Raw genomic sequence first — 14,587 nt, 5'->3', positions numbered from 1 at the left:
AGGCTGGAGCAGAGAGGAGAAGGGCCCATGGGCTCTGCTCCCCGAGATGCCGCCTGCCGCTGGTGGCTTTTTGGTCCCTTAGTCTCGGGCAGTGTGGGCTGTTTTGCTCCATCTCTGAGGCCGAGCCCCTGGACTGTGCCTGGAAGTTGGGGGAGGACAGGGACGTCAGTGTCAGAGGAAGGACAGTGCTGACCGTATGGGGGACGAGGGTGGAGTCACTGTTCTCTGAGGAGAGTGTGGGGGTCAGACTTGAAGGTCCCGTTGTCCTAGCAGGGAGCCTGCTGCTTAGCGGGGCGTCTGGTGGGGAGCAGAGCAGAGTGCAAGGCACATGTCCAGGATGCTCAGCCCTGGGGCTCTGGGCTCTGGATCTTCCCAAGCCCCAGTTGAACAAGCCTGGCTGAATGCCTGTGTGCCCGTCTGTCTGGCCAACTGTGGGCATGGCGTGTTTCCCCTGGAAGCACAGGGGGATGGGTGTGAGGGGCATGGGCCTCCGTGGGGGGCTGTTCCCTGGCCTTGCTGGCTGTGAGTATGTCACTGGTGTGCAGGGAGTTTCAAACTTGGGGCTCTCCACTTGGGACAGGGGATGGTGGCTGGGGCCGGTGGGGAGGCCTCTGAAGCCCCTCTTGCCTGTGTGCATGTGAGTGTGGTCCCAGCCCTTGCAGAGCGTGAGCTTCCTGAGTCTGCACTGGCCCCCCAGTTCCTGATGGAATGTGTTCAGCCCGTGGGGGCCCCCTTCAGGGCACAGACAGACAGACCTGGCCACAGAGCCCCAGCGGCCATTCTTGGATGACTCCCAGACTTCTCTAAGGCTCCAAGAGGCCCAGCATGCAGCTACGAAGCTGGAGGAGGTGGGGGGGCAGAGGAAGTCTTGTTTCTGTGGGCCCCCCTTTCTGCCCTCTTTAGACTCACCTTGGGTCTAAAGGCTGTTACCAGCCCTCTCCTTTGTGAGGCTGGGACTCCCAGCCTAGAAGGACTGTTATAAACGGAGCTGGGCCAGGCTGGTGGGCAGGAAGCAGCTTGCAGGGCCCACTTATGTGTCCTGGGACTTGGAGCCCCGCCCTCTCCTGGGGAAGCAGGGGCCTGGTGGCAAACAACCCTCTTTCTGCCGAGTCCCCCAGGAAGACCCAAAGAGAGGGGTGAGGGTGGCTGGAGGCAAGCTGGAGCCATCCCGGCACGGGAGACGGGTCTGGCTCCTCCTGGCAAACCCCAGGGCCCCAGGCAGACTCGGCGCATATGTGTGAACACGCAGTGGGTCCCCACTCCCAGGAATCCTGTCTGCCCTGCAAGCATTTCTGTCCCTCTGTGTCCTCACATTTAGCTGGTCTCTGGGAAGACCCTGCTGCTACTGCTGCTGAGTTGCTTCAGTCATGTCCGACTTTGAGACCCCATGGACCATAGCCCACCCGGCTCCTCTGTCCATGGGATTCTCCAGGCAAGAATACTGGAGTGGGTTGCCATTTTCTACTCCAGGGCATACTCCCGACCAGGGATGGAACATGCGTCTTCTGCATTGGCAGGAGCGCGCTTTACCACTAGTGCCACCTGGGACACCCTGGAACTAGGGAGGCCCTTCCTCTCCAGCCTGGTCCCCAGGAGGACAAATTAAGAAGTCCTTAGGGCTCCCCTTCTTGTGCCAGTCACTGTCACATGCCCACTGCCTCCGTATCATAAACAGCTTAAAAGCCAGGCACGCAGAGAGGTGGGGGCTGGTGTCATCTCCACCTCATAAAGTAGGGGAGTGAAGTTCAGAGAGGCTGGCTCCCTGCCGAGGGCACAGGCTAGGAGGGGCAGAGCTGGGCCTGAGTCCGCCTTCGTCGCCGAGAAGTCCTTGTGGCCGGCTTTGTGCCCCCGCTTCCATGGCCACCTGCCCCTCGCTTCCCACCAGACTGGGCTGGGCTCTGGGGGTGGGTGGGGCAGGTGGGGAGACGTCTCTCAGGGGCGTCTTCCCGGGAGGGAAACCGCATCCTCTATATGCTCAGGCAGATCCGGCATCTGAAGTGGAAAAACCCCACACAAATCAAGGACAGCTGGGCCCACCCTCGGCCTCAGCCCCCTCCCCTTGGCTCCCCTCGCAGACTGAGGAATCCCAGAGGGCTGCGGGGGAGTGGGTCTGGGGGGCGAGGGTGTGGTTCTCAGGGAGGATGTTTCTGGAAGCTCCGCATGTGTGAAATCTCCCCCAGCAGTGCCCCGCGGAGGGAGGGACTGAACGGTGTTATTAATCATTTTCCAGAGTGGAGCTGCACACCCTGCAAGGCTGCCTCTGGGGGCCTGGGCTGGGCAGATGACAGCCTGGGAAGGAGAGGAGCATGGGGGAGGGGTCCACACCTAGACTGTCTCAGACATACACGCAGAGTTGGTCACTCAGCCACTCAACACAGCTTCATGAGCACTCACGATGCTTAGGTATGGAGCCACGGAAGGATCAAGACCGACCCCATCCCTGGCCTTGCAGAGCGCATGGGTGGGTGGAGGAGGTAGGTGGGGATCAAAATCGCCCGCAGGGAAATCATCACTGTCTGCGAAAGAGACACAGACACAGCTGGGATGGCTGGCTCATAGACCTGTGAGGCCAGGCTGGACTGTCCGTGCACCATGACCTTGCTCCCGAGACTCTCTCCGGGGTCGCCCGTCCTGGCCCTCCCCCAGGCATGCTGTGTACTTGACCTCTTCCACCTTCTCCCTGCTCAGGCCCTGCTGCCACGTTAGATACAACTTCTCTGCATGTCTGATGGCTGGCCAGGGAGGGTGAGCAGATGGACCTTTGCCTGGCCCCTGCCTGGGCAGGGGACCCAGATGAGGTGAAAGGGGAATTGAAATTGGGCCATGTAGAGCCCTCAAAGCTAAGGGGCCCCCAGGGAGATCAGACTGGACAGAAAGGTGTGGTTGACACCTGTTTTCTCTGGACAGGAAGTGTGACCACAGGGCAGGAGTTGAGCCACTCTCTCAGGGCACAGGAGCAGCCGCTCGCCCTGAGCTCCCATGTCTGGGTCTCTCCTGGGGCCCCAAAGTGACTTTTCACCAAGTGGCTCAGAGGGGGTGATCCACCCTCCCTAGGTCACACAGGAGAAAGCCAGTGGGGAGCTGGGACTGGACTCTGGTGGCAAGGCAGGGTGGAGGGGTCACTCAGACATCCTGGGGACGAGGGAAGGCAGCAGCCCTGAGGGTGAGGGGTATGCAGACGTAGATGCTGAAACTTCCATATTTAACCTTCAAAAGGACTCTTCAGGGGGTTCCCTGGTGGTCCAGTGGTTAGGATCTGGCACTTCCACTGCTGGGTCCTTGGTTCAACACCTGATGGGGGAACTAAGACCCCACAAGCTTCATGTAGTTAAAGAAAAAAATGAAAGAGGACTCTTCATAAAGGGATAAACAGTTAGCATCTGACAGGGCAATTTCACTCCTAGGTATATACCCAACATAAACTTAGGCTCACGTGAGATCTTGTAAATGAACGTTCACAGCAGCATGATTCTTAGTAACCAAAAGTTGGAAAAAAATGCAAGTATTCACCAACTGATGAATGGATAAGCAGAACATGGTCCATCCACACAGAGGAATATTACACAGCTATGAAAAGAGCGAAGCACTGACACTCACACTACAATATAAATGACCCCTTAACACACTATGCTGAGTGAAAGAAGCCAGCTGCAAAATGTCATATAACTTATGATCCCACGTGGAGATATGGGCATATAATGTATGATCTCCACATGTATGATACGTGGAGAAGAGGCAGATTCAGAGAAAAAAGGTAGATAGTGGTGGCCAGGGGCTGAGGGAGGGAAGAATTGATGCTTTTGAACTGTGGTGTTGGAGAAGACGCTTGAGAGTCCCTTGGACTTCAAGGAGATTCAACCAGTCCACTCTAAAGGAAATCAGTTCTGAATATTCATTGGAAGGACTGATGCTGAAGCTGAAACTCCAATACTTTGGCCACCTGATGTGAAGAACTGACTCATTGGAAAAGACCCTGATGCTGGGAAAGACTGAAGGCAGGAAAAGGGGATGACAGAGGATGAGATGGTTGGATGGCATCACCGACTCGATGGACGTGAGTTTGAGCAAGCTCTGGGAGTTGGTGATGGACACGGAAGCCTGGCGTGCTGCAGTACATGGGGTTGCAAAGAGTCAGACACGACAGAGTGACTGAACTGAACTGAGCGGCTGACAGGTATGCGATTTCTTTCTAGAGTGATGAATATGTTCTGGAACTCATTGTGGTGATGGTTGTACAACACTGTGAATATGCTGAGAACTGTTGAATTTGAGAATGGTGGCCGAATTAGGTGGCTGAATTGCATGGTAAGGGAATTGTGTTTCAATGAAGCTCTTCCTTCAGAGACAGGATGGAGTTTTCCACTTTAGGGACCAGAGGTCTGGGCTGGCAGGAGCCTGAGGGCAAGCTCTAGAGGAGGAGGAGGCTGGGACCCATTCCCCCGGGATGGGCTTGGCTCTATCCATCCTCTGCCTCCCCACCCGGCTCCCATCACTGTGCTCTCTAAGGCTGAGCCTTCCCCCGGCCGACTGGGATGCTTTCCTGCTGCTTGCCTCACCATCATCTCCTCTAGAAATCCCTCATCAGCCTCTCCCTCCACTTCCATCCTTCCACTGGCTGGTCTATATTGAGTGCCTGTCAGGTACCAGGCTCCATGAGGAGCTGGGGATACACTGGTGAACAAACATCCCAAGGCTGTCATCCTGGATGTCCCCAGATCTGCACCCACCCCTCACCTGAGAGGGCTTCCCTGATGGCTCAGATGGTAAAGAATCCACCTGAAATGCAGGAGACCCGAGTTCAATCCCTGGGTTAGCAAGATCCCCCAGAGAAGGGAATAACTATCCATCCACCCTGAATATTCATTGGAAGGATTGATGCTGAAGCTGAAGTTGCAATACTTTGGCCACCTGATGCGAAGAGCTGACTCATTGGAGAAGAGCTGACTCATTGGAAAAGACCTTGATGCTGGGCAAGACTGAGGGCAAGAGGAGAAGGGGGTGACAAAGGATGAGATGGTTGGATGGCATCACCGACTCAATGGATGTGAGTTTGAGCAACTCCAGGAGATAGTGAAGGACAGGGAAGCCTGGTGTGCTGTAGTCCATGGGGTCACAGAGAGTCAGACACGACTTAGTGACTGAATGATGACAGCTCACCTGGGAGCCAGGTGGTGGGTGGAGATAGGGAATCAGCGGCCAAACATGGAGCAGACTCTTGTCCCTGAACATCACTCCCCCACCCTCAGCGTGTTCAGTGTCCTGCTGTTCTTGGTGAATTCTTCCTGGAAAGTCACCAAGCAGGCGCGTGCGCACGCGTGTGTGTGTGTGTGTGTGTGTGTGTGGAGGGCAGGGACTAAGGGAAAGGCATTCCAGGAGGGAATACAGCCAATGCCTTGCCAATGTTGGTGCTGAGGCAGGGAGACAGGGGCCACCAGGGTTTAAAGCTGGAGTTTGGAGCCCTGAGAAGTGGTTGCTGAGGTTGTTGTTGGGTGCTGCAGGTGGAGCGGGCGGCTCTAACGAGAACCAGACTGTCTGGAACAAATCCTGTTGTAAGGTAGACCAGAAGAAGAACTTCCTGTGACCCTGCATGTGCCGGCATGCACTCGAGATGGTGCTGTGCCAACACCCCGCCCACGGAACTCCTGGCAGAGTCTTGCCTTGACAAGCAGGTGCAGGTATGGCATCTGGGAACTGGGCTGGGGCCCTGGTCAGTGGTTTTCACCCCTTGGCTCTGCAGGTGGGTCGTGGAGGCCCCTGCCCCGGGGGAGGTGCTCCAGGGTTCTCTTAGGTCTGGATACCATTAGGCCCAGGAGCGGCCCATTAACCAGTAGAGGCTGTTGGTGTCTGGGCACTGGCTGGGGGAAGTCTGGCCTCTTTGAGGAGTTCATGCCCACCTGCCCCAGCCCGGAGGCCAGGAAGGCTGGGGAAGAGGCAAAGGGAGCATGTGGGTTCCATTCTGTCTGTCCCTGGGGCTGTGCTTGCCCTCTCCTGGGCGGCCTTCCTTGTGCTATGCTAGGGGCTCAGTCAGTCTGGGGGATCAGAAAACTCCCTGAGTGTCCAGTGCCCAGCAGGTCTTGTTACTGGGATGGGCCCTGAGTCTCCCTGCCCCTCAGAAGAAGCTCTCTCAAAGGACACCCACTCCTGGTTTCCCCATCACAGGTAGGTCTCCTGAATCCTTCACATCTCCAATACAGCCACTTCACCAGCGTCAGAGATGGGCCACTGACATCCCAGGGGGACACCGGGGGACTAGGCTGCACACACAGACACGTGGAGAGGCTCAGGAGACTGAGGTCTGAATTTCACCGGGCCTGTCTCCCCTGAGTATGTCTCCCGGACTTTAAAACGGTAGTCAACTTGGCTAGTCCTCTCCAACCGCCCTGTGCGTGACCCTGGCGCAGGGCAGCAGCAAACCGATTGTCAGCAAGGTGAGCCGGTTCCCGCCGCAGACTTCCCACTTTCCCGGAGCCCCTCTGAGCACCAGGACCGGATCCGCGAGCCACCTTGACCCACTTGTTCCGCCCGCGCACCTGCCGCTTCGCCCGGGGCGGCGATCGGCCCTCTAGGAGCGGGTCCTTTGGATATTAGAGCAGTCCTGTCACCGTCCTGCGGCCGCCGCCGCCGCATCCCGAGCGGGCTGGGGCCTGGGGTCTCCGAGAGGGCGTGTCAGGCTAGTCTCTGAGGCTCCGAGTCGCGCCGCGGCGCCCGTGGGTACAGGCGAGTCCCGGGATGAGCAGTGGTCTAGGCGGGGCGGGGCCTCTGGGCGGGGCGGAGCCTCCCGCCCTCGCACTGGTCCCGCCCCGCTCGCAGAAGACTCGGCAGTGGGGCGCAGAGCAGAAGCCGGGCGCCGACGGGCTGCGCGCGGCGCCGGCGGGGATGTGCGCTCTCCTGCAGACCGCGCTCGCAGGCCTGGGCGCGGTGTGGCCCCATGGCAGATAGCGGCGGCCTGGCCGGCGGGGCCGGGGGCAGCCAGGGCACTGCGGGAGGGCCCGGGGCCGCTCTTCGAGCGTCCCGTGCGCCTTTGCTGTTCGCCGTGCTGGTTCTCGGCGCTTACTGCCTCTGCGCTCTCCCCGCACGCTGCCCGCCGGCCGGCCCGGTCCCCGCGCCGGCCCCTGCGCGCGCCGAGCCGCCCCGCGCATCCCGCAGCCCTGGGGCGCACGGTCTGCCAGTGGCCAGTGGCTCGGGCCGGCGGCGCTTCCCGCAGGCCCTCATCGTGGGCGTGAAGAAGGGTGGCACGCGCGCCCTGCTGGAGTTCCTGCGACTGCACCCCGACATCCGCGCGCTCGGCTCGGAGCCCCACTTCTTCGACAGGTGCTACGAGCGCGGCCTCGCCTGGTACCGGTGAGCGCCCGGGCCCGTCGGCCCCATCGGTTTCCTGGCGGGTGCCTTCGGGGAAACGGCGTGGTGCGCTCCAGGGGCCTCGCTGGGGACGCGGCGGGGCGAGGACTCGGGGTATCTTCTGGGGCTGAGACCAACCTGCGTGTGGGCTGAGATTTGACTTCCTTAAGCGGATTTTATGGAAAAGAAGATGGATGGCCGTGGCCTCCCAGAAACTTTGAAAACTCCGGGGAAATCCTTGGTTAGGGGGTTAGAGTGTGATTCCGGCTGAGAAGTAGTTTCCAGTCAGTGGGGTCTGAGGCGCTTTGGAAATGCTTCGTGCTCAGTCGCCCCTCTCTGCCTCATCACTTGGGGAAGGAAAGCCTGTCTGAACTCTGGTCAGTGACCTCAGGGAAGGGCCTCCTGGTTCCTTGCAGCCTCTTAGAAGTATCTGTCACCCCATTCCCACCCCAGGATCCCTGATCCTGGAAAGAGGAATCCTTCTCTGCAGTCCTGGGGGTCTAGAGAAAGTCTGGTCTTCACAAAAGAGAGGATGCCTTTGAGTCAGTGTCCAGGGATGGGAACTGGGGCCTCAACTTCATGTCATGGGACTCTGTAGCCACCCTCACTCCCACCAGGTACAGCCTCAGGGGTGTGGAGGAATGAGGGGGGCACCAGCCCCCACTGAAGTAGCCTGTTCTGGTGGCTGATTGAACACCGGCCCCTCCCTGCGGAGATTCGCACGGGAGTGAGCATGAGGCCCTGCCTGCTGCCTCTGTTGGTCGGGCACAAGTCCGCCTCGGTGCCCTATACCTTCCTTCGGGAAAATGAGAGCTTACAGATGGAGAGTGAGTCACCCCACTCCCTGTGGCACCCACCTCATCCCCAAGCCCAGGCCTAGCCCTTAAGAGCCAGTGAGGACCCTGCCCATAGTCACTAGGTGAACAAGCGGCGACTGGAGGATGGCAGGACCCAGTCTTTCAACCTCCATGTTTACCAGGCTTTCTGTACCCAGATTACACCCTGCCTCCATCCCCTTTTTATCTTTGCTTTTTGCATCAGAATCACTCAAGGATTTGCAGGGTTCCCCGTGAGAGCTGGGGGTCTGGCTCCTGAACTCTGAAGGGTGGCTGCCTTTAGGGGTCTGGGAAGTTGTGTGGTGATGGGGGAGGTGGGTCCATCCTTGGAGCTGAGTGTCTGAATCCCTGTATTCTCGGTGCTTACGGAGAGACCACTGCCCGCTCTGACAGTGCTCCAGCACCCCAGAGCATCCTTTATTTACCACTTCTGTGCACAGAAGGAAGAGGGGGAGGGGAGGGAGAAGGGGGAGGGGAAGGTGGGCACCAGTGTGCAAACCTCAGAGCTCGGCCCTGATTGGCTAGCAAGGGAGGGGCTGCAGGGGCTCTAGAGCTGGGTTTAGGCCTAAAAGGGTTCTCAAAGAGCTGGGGATCTTGAGAACCCCATCCAGACGGGTCCTCCCTGGGCACACGCTCCAGCTTTAGGGACTGGTCTGGGGAGCCTAAGGGTCCTGAGAGGAAGCCAGCTGGACCCAGACTCCGGGTCAGGTCTTCAGCTCTGGGGAGGGGTTTTTGGGCCACTGGCATCTCTGAGGCCCAAGATGAGAGTGGGAGGGGTTCTGGTCTGTTTAAGTGGTGGAGGAGGAGTCCTTCCTCAGCCCAGCCTCTGTGCGGGGATGGGGGGGCACCGAGCGTGCAGAGGGTCGGTCTGGTCCCTCCTGCCCCTTTAATCCGGAGCTGTCCCTTGGGGCTGGCTAGCACTGACCTCTCACCGCTGGTGCAGGCCTGAGCTTCTGGAGGGCATGTGTTCACGTGCCCTCTGAGGGACGTGCCGACACGTGCACAGCTGGGCTTGGTGTTGCTCACATACACCTGTGTCCCTGAACCTGACTGTCCTTCCAGCCAGCCCTGTGTGTGCATGGAGCCTCTGAAATCCCACCCCTGCCTCAGTCTGCCTAGCTGCAAAGAGGATGCCCAGCCCCCAGGACGGGTCTGCTCTCAGGACCCTGGACCCAGCCTCCAGGGCTCATTCTGGGCGGTGGTTTGGGGCAGTGAGCAGAGGAGTAGCTAGTGCTCCAGTTGGGTTTTGGGGACACTGGTTCCTCCCAGACTGTGACTAGGCCGTGTCTCTGGCCCTTCCCTTGGCCTCGGCAGGCATCCTGGGCTACTCAAAGCTGACCTTGGCTAAACCAGTCCCCCTCCCGGGGCCTCAACTCCTCCCTCAGGCTCTTGAGGGTCCTCCTCCTTGGGGACTGGGGCCCTCAAGTGTCTCACACGGCACTTGTTCATCCATTCGCTGACTCACTGATCACCTTCTGTCTGGCAGAGGCTGGGGCCATGCAAACACCCCAAAATCTCAGCTCAGCAGGAGTGCCCTGTCTGGGGGCAAGTGGGGGCCATACTCTGACTGTGGCTTTTGGAAAAGCAGACAGACCAGGAGGGGTGCAGGTCCGGGAACCCCCTTGGCTCCTGGCACCGTCCTGTTTCACGTGGGAACCCTAGCTGGTTCCTGATGGGCCCCAGGGCCCTCGGGATGGGGCCCAGGTGAGGTGTGAGACATGGAGGAGGGGCGCTGAGATGGAGGGAGGCTGAGACAGAGACGGGTCCAGGGCAGAGGGGGAGCTGAGGGGGGCATGGATGGCCCCCCAAGGTGGAGGGGCGTCCTGAGGCGGAGACAGAGGGGGGAGTCACCCAGGCTGGATGGAAGCCACAGGGAAATGCAGACCAGATGAGCAGGGAGCGCGTGTCCACGGAGCAGCCCATCAGATGTTGGCTGTGGGGGGTCAGAGTCTTGCCTCTCTCATTCTCTCCCCCTTCTCTCCTGCCCCCCCCCGGAGTCCCCATCCCCACCCTCCTTCCTGCCCGCCTGCCTGGGGGACAGGCTTCTGAGGCCCGGGGGGGGGGGGGCAAGTCATTGATCCCAAAGATCTTAGCTCTCCAAGCTGCTGTGTGGCAAGAGTGGGCACCCCACCCCATCCCATCCCCCTTCCATGGTGGGGCACCTTCCTCTTCCTTGGAGAGAAAGCAGCAGTGGGCACTAAGGCCCCTTTCAGTCTCCCTGACTTCCTTGCAGCCCACCCCCCTAGGCGTGAGGGGGTGGGACTGCTCAGAATCGGGGAGGCCTGTCTGGGGACCAAGAGAGGGTGCTACTGGGGTCACCAGTCACCTGGGGAGGAAGGGGATGGGAAGGGGTATCAGTTGGTGAGGAGGGTCCTGGAGCTGTTAGGGCTGGTTCCCTCCCTGCTGCGGGTGCTGACTTCTGCTGGGGTCTGTGGGCACTGGCTTCTGTCTGTGGGTCTCAGCGTTGAGGTCCAGTATGGGGATCACCCCTCCTTCTGGCCTTCCTCTCGTGGGAAGGGGGGTTCCCTGAGCTGGCCATCCCAGGCTGCAGCCCTGGACTCGGCCCTGGGCCTTGTCCCCACCCCCAGTCTCTTTGAACTCACCCTTCAGTCCCCACCTGCATTCCGGGCTGACATGCCTCCCAGCAGCTGCAGCACAGGGGTGGGGTGGGGTGGGGTCCATGCCCTCCCCAGCACTTCCTGCTCCATCTCTGAACCTCAGTGTGCCTGCCTATAGATGGGGCAGTGACTGGTGTGGAAGGAGTCCCAGCTCACTCCTGGGATGTGGGGGAGCAGAATTGTCCCCCATGACTTCTGTAGACCAGCTCTGCCCAGGGCTTTATTTCAAGGGATGGGGGCAGCTCCTGTAGCTGGCCGACCACACCGCCTACCCCACTTCCCAGAGCCAAACAGGGGCATTGGGAGAGTGGCAGGACCCCCGGGACCCCCACGTGCACATTCTCCGGTCCTGACATCAGCATCCTCCAAGCTGGCATCCCAACTCGTGTATCTGTCCACCCAGCAGAGCAGAAGAGGAGACTGCCTCCCCAGGGCCGAGTCGGGGGATCACTGGGCTGGCTGAGACCTCAGTCTGGCCTGTGAGTCACCCCTCTGGATGGGACCAGTGCTGGGCGCTGTCCTCGGGGCGGGGCAGCTCTGTCAGAGAAGCGGGTAGAGAACCCCGTCTCGAGCGTAGGTCCCAGCCTCTGCCTCTGTTGACCTAGTTCCCTGCCCTCCCTCGGAGCTGTTTGCTCAGCTGGCCCCGCCGCTGCACCCTGCCCCGCCCCACCCAGCTCTACCTGGTTGGCAGGGTGGCCTCGGGATGCTGCCAGGGCGAGGTGCTAGGAGGGGCTTCTCCACTGTTGGGGTGGTCAGGGCACTGTCACTCACCCTGGGATAGGATCAGTGCCCCCCAACCCTGGGCCAGAGAGGGGGCTGCTGAGAGGGCTGCATGCAGGCCTGCGCCCTGGGTTCCCAGTGGGGTCTGGGCAGCTGGGCCGCTGGGGTTAGAGACGGGTGCTCAGGCCACCTCGCTAACTTCTGCAGTGTCCTGGGCTGTGTTGTGGCTTTCAGCTTTCTGGGGTGGGGAGCGGGTTGGGAAGAATTAGCAGGGCTGCCTTCAGACGCGGGGAGGGGCAATGCAGGGGAGTGACGGAGAGGAAGGCCGGATGCCCTTTGCTGGGGACACTGGTCAATAACTAATGACCTAATTCAGGGGACGCCATGAGCCACTTAATGAGAGTGTGACTGGGGTAATTACAGTGCAGGGGCCTGCGGGGGTGGGGGGGCAAGTGGATCCTTGTGGGCGGCAGGCCTGGGGCCCTTGGCCTCATGAGCATCGGGTCTGGGGTGAGAGGCACCCCTGTCAGGGTTGGGGTGCAGCTGAGCCCTGTGGGGGTGTGAGCAGCCTTGCAGGTTGGGCCCCACTTCCAGCCTGTGCCGAGGCTGGGCACCCTCATGGCCCACACCCCAGGTTGCCCACCCAGACACTTAGGATGGGTGGGCCTGGCAGGGTGGGTGAGGGGGAGGCTCAGCTACCTGTAGGTTTGGGGCTCCCCTGGCAGGGGCGGTTGGTCCTGACCCTGGGGCAGATCTAGCGTGGGAGGAGGGTCAGTGCCCACTCACACCCCCTCTCCACGCTCCGTCTCGCAGGAGCCTGATGCCCCGCACCCTGGACGGACAGATCACCCTGGAGAAGACCCCCAGCTACTTCGTGACGCGGGAGGCCCCGCGCCGCATCCACAGCATGTCCCCGGCCACGAAGCTGATCGTGGTCGTGCGGAACCCCGTGACCCGGGCCATCTCCGACTACGCGCAGACCCTCTCCAAGACCCCGGGCCTGCCCAGCTTCGGCGCCCTGGCCTTCCGCCGTGGCCTGGGCCCCGTGGACACGGCCTGGAGCGCCGTACGCATCGGCCTGTACGCACAGCACCTGGACAACTGGCTGCGCTATTTCCCGCTGTCCCGCTTCCTCTTCGTCAGTGGCGAGCGCCTGGTCAGCGACCCCGCCGGGGAGCTGGGCCGTGTGCAGGACTTCCTGGGCCTCAGGCGGGTCGTCACGGACAAGCACTTCTACTTCAACGCCACCAAGGGCTTCCCCTGCCTCAAGAAGGCACAGGGCAGCGGCCGGCCACGCTGCCTGGGCAAGTCCAAGGGCCGGCCACACCCGCGTGTGCCCGAGGCTGTGGTCCAGCGCCTTCGGGCCTTCTACCGGCCCTTCAACCACAAGTTCTACCAGATGACCGGCCAGGACTTTGGCTGGGACTGACGGGGCTGGGGCCCACACCCTGCCTGGGGACGCTCAGTGAATTTAATTTATGCCCATCACCCGGCCGGAGCAGACCTTGGGCACATGCTGGGTGGAGAGAAATCTTTACTAAATAAAGTTTGCATCTGTGTTCTTCTAGGAGCCCTTGAGGGTTGGAGGGTGGGGCTGGAGTTGCCGCCTCCTGGAGGTAGAAGTGGAAAGTGAAAGTTGCTCAATCGTGTCTGACTCTTTGGGACCCCATAGACTGTAGCCCACCAGGTTCCTCTGTCCATAGGATTCTCCAGGCCAGAATACTGGAGTGAGTTGCCATTCCCTTCTCCAGGGGATCTTCCCGATCCAGGGGTTGAACCTGGGTCTCCTGCACTGCAGGCAGATTCTTTACCATCTGAGCCACCAGGTCAGACCCTCTGGGGTTGGGGATAATCATACCAGCTAACATGGCCGGGGACAATTCATGCCAGGAGTGGACAGAAGCCCGATCCTTATCTATCCCTTGAGGTGGGTAGTGAGCTTGGTGCCTGTCACAAGCAAGCAACTTAGGCTCAGAGAGGTTTGGGTCCTGCTCGGTGACACAGCTCCACCCTGGAGACTCTGGAGACCACCCTCAGGCTCTCTTCTCAGCCCTGGGAGGCCGAGCTGGGCCTTCCCCTGTTCCAGGTAGGGGAGCGGAGGCCCCAGCTTGCCCACCTGAGATGAGTCTGTGTGGCTCTCCAGGCTGCACCCGCGATCCCAGCTCATTCTGTGTCCCTGTGCCCAGTGGACACCTGCTCCTGGAAACCTGATGGACTCTCCGGACAGCGGGTGTGGGGGACTCCTGTGTGCAGAGTGGTTCTTCTGACAGCCTCCAGGCAGCTCCCTGCATAGCCCTGCATCACCACCCCGAGGCTCTGACCATCACAGGCCCCGCCCACCAGACTCTGCAGGGCACGCCCACTCCCCAGGCCCTCTGGGCCCCACTTCTGTGGTGTTTATCCAATTTCCTCCCCTGGGGATGGGCAAGCAAGAATGCCCAGCTGCAGCCCAGCTGCCAGCTCGGCTCTTAACCAGGCTGGGCTGGACTGGGGCAGGCTGGGGTGCCCAGTCCATCTGTCTTCCCCCAGAAACCCAGGGCCCCCTCAGTAATGATTGTCACCTGCCTCTGGCCACAGTGCTGTCTGCCAGGTGCTCACCAGCTGTCCTGACTGTAATCTCCAGGGCCCCTTAGGCCCAGGCCTGGCACACCCTGGCCCAGTCCTTGGGTCCATGTCAGATGGTCAGGCTGGGCCGGGGCTGGTGGAAATATGGTGGCAGACATGGGTGGATGTGGATGTGCCCACAACCCCCTCCGCCTGGACTCAGAACCCTGATCTGGGTGTGGGGGAGGGCTGGCTTGTTGCAACAGTGAGGAGGGGTGACACCCTGCTTTGGAATCCTGCTGGGTGGTGAGCACCGGCCTTGGCAGCCCTGTGCCGCTCCCCAGTCCCCAGTTAGGGCCGCATGGGGCAAGGGGGGAGGCAGGACGGCCCTGACTGCTGGGCCTGTGGCCAGCCAGGACCTTGCGTGATTCTCCTCCCAGGACCTACCCTTGTGCACACTTTTGCCCCCTCCTGAGCGGATGGCTCCAGGGGCACAGCAGCCAGAGGGGCATCTTCAGAGTAACCCAGATG

The 14,587-nt window shown here is 60.6% G+C and overlaps 1 protein-coding gene across 1 annotated transcript; it reads left to right on the top strand.

Moving 5' to 3' along the window:
- Positions 1–6,928: 6,928 nt before the first annotated feature.
- HS3ST6 (heparan sulfate-glucosamine 3-sulfotransferase 6) lies at positions 6,929–13,082 on the top strand. The gene is made up of 2 exons (XM_020886486.2): positions 6,929–7,341; positions 12,326–13,082. The coding sequence occupies exons 1-2, from the start codon at positions 6,929–6,931 to the stop codon at positions 12,939–12,941; spliced, it is 1,029 nt and encodes a 342-aa protein (XP_020742145.2). The 3' UTR covers positions 12,942–13,082.
- The last annotated feature ends 1,505 nt before the right edge of the window (positions 13,083–14,587 follow it).

This window comes from Odocoileus virginianus, chromosome 33, assembly GCF_023699985.2.
Source record: "Odocoileus virginianus isolate 20LAN1187 ecotype Illinois chromosome 33, Ovbor_1.2, whole genome shotgun sequence".
In the NCBI taxonomy this organism is placed as follows: Eukaryota; Metazoa; Chordata; class Mammalia; order Artiodactyla; family Cervidae; genus Odocoileus; species Odocoileus virginianus.
The sequence above is the reverse complement of the archived record's forward strand: the minus strand, read 5'-3'. Positions and strand labels throughout refer to the sequence as shown.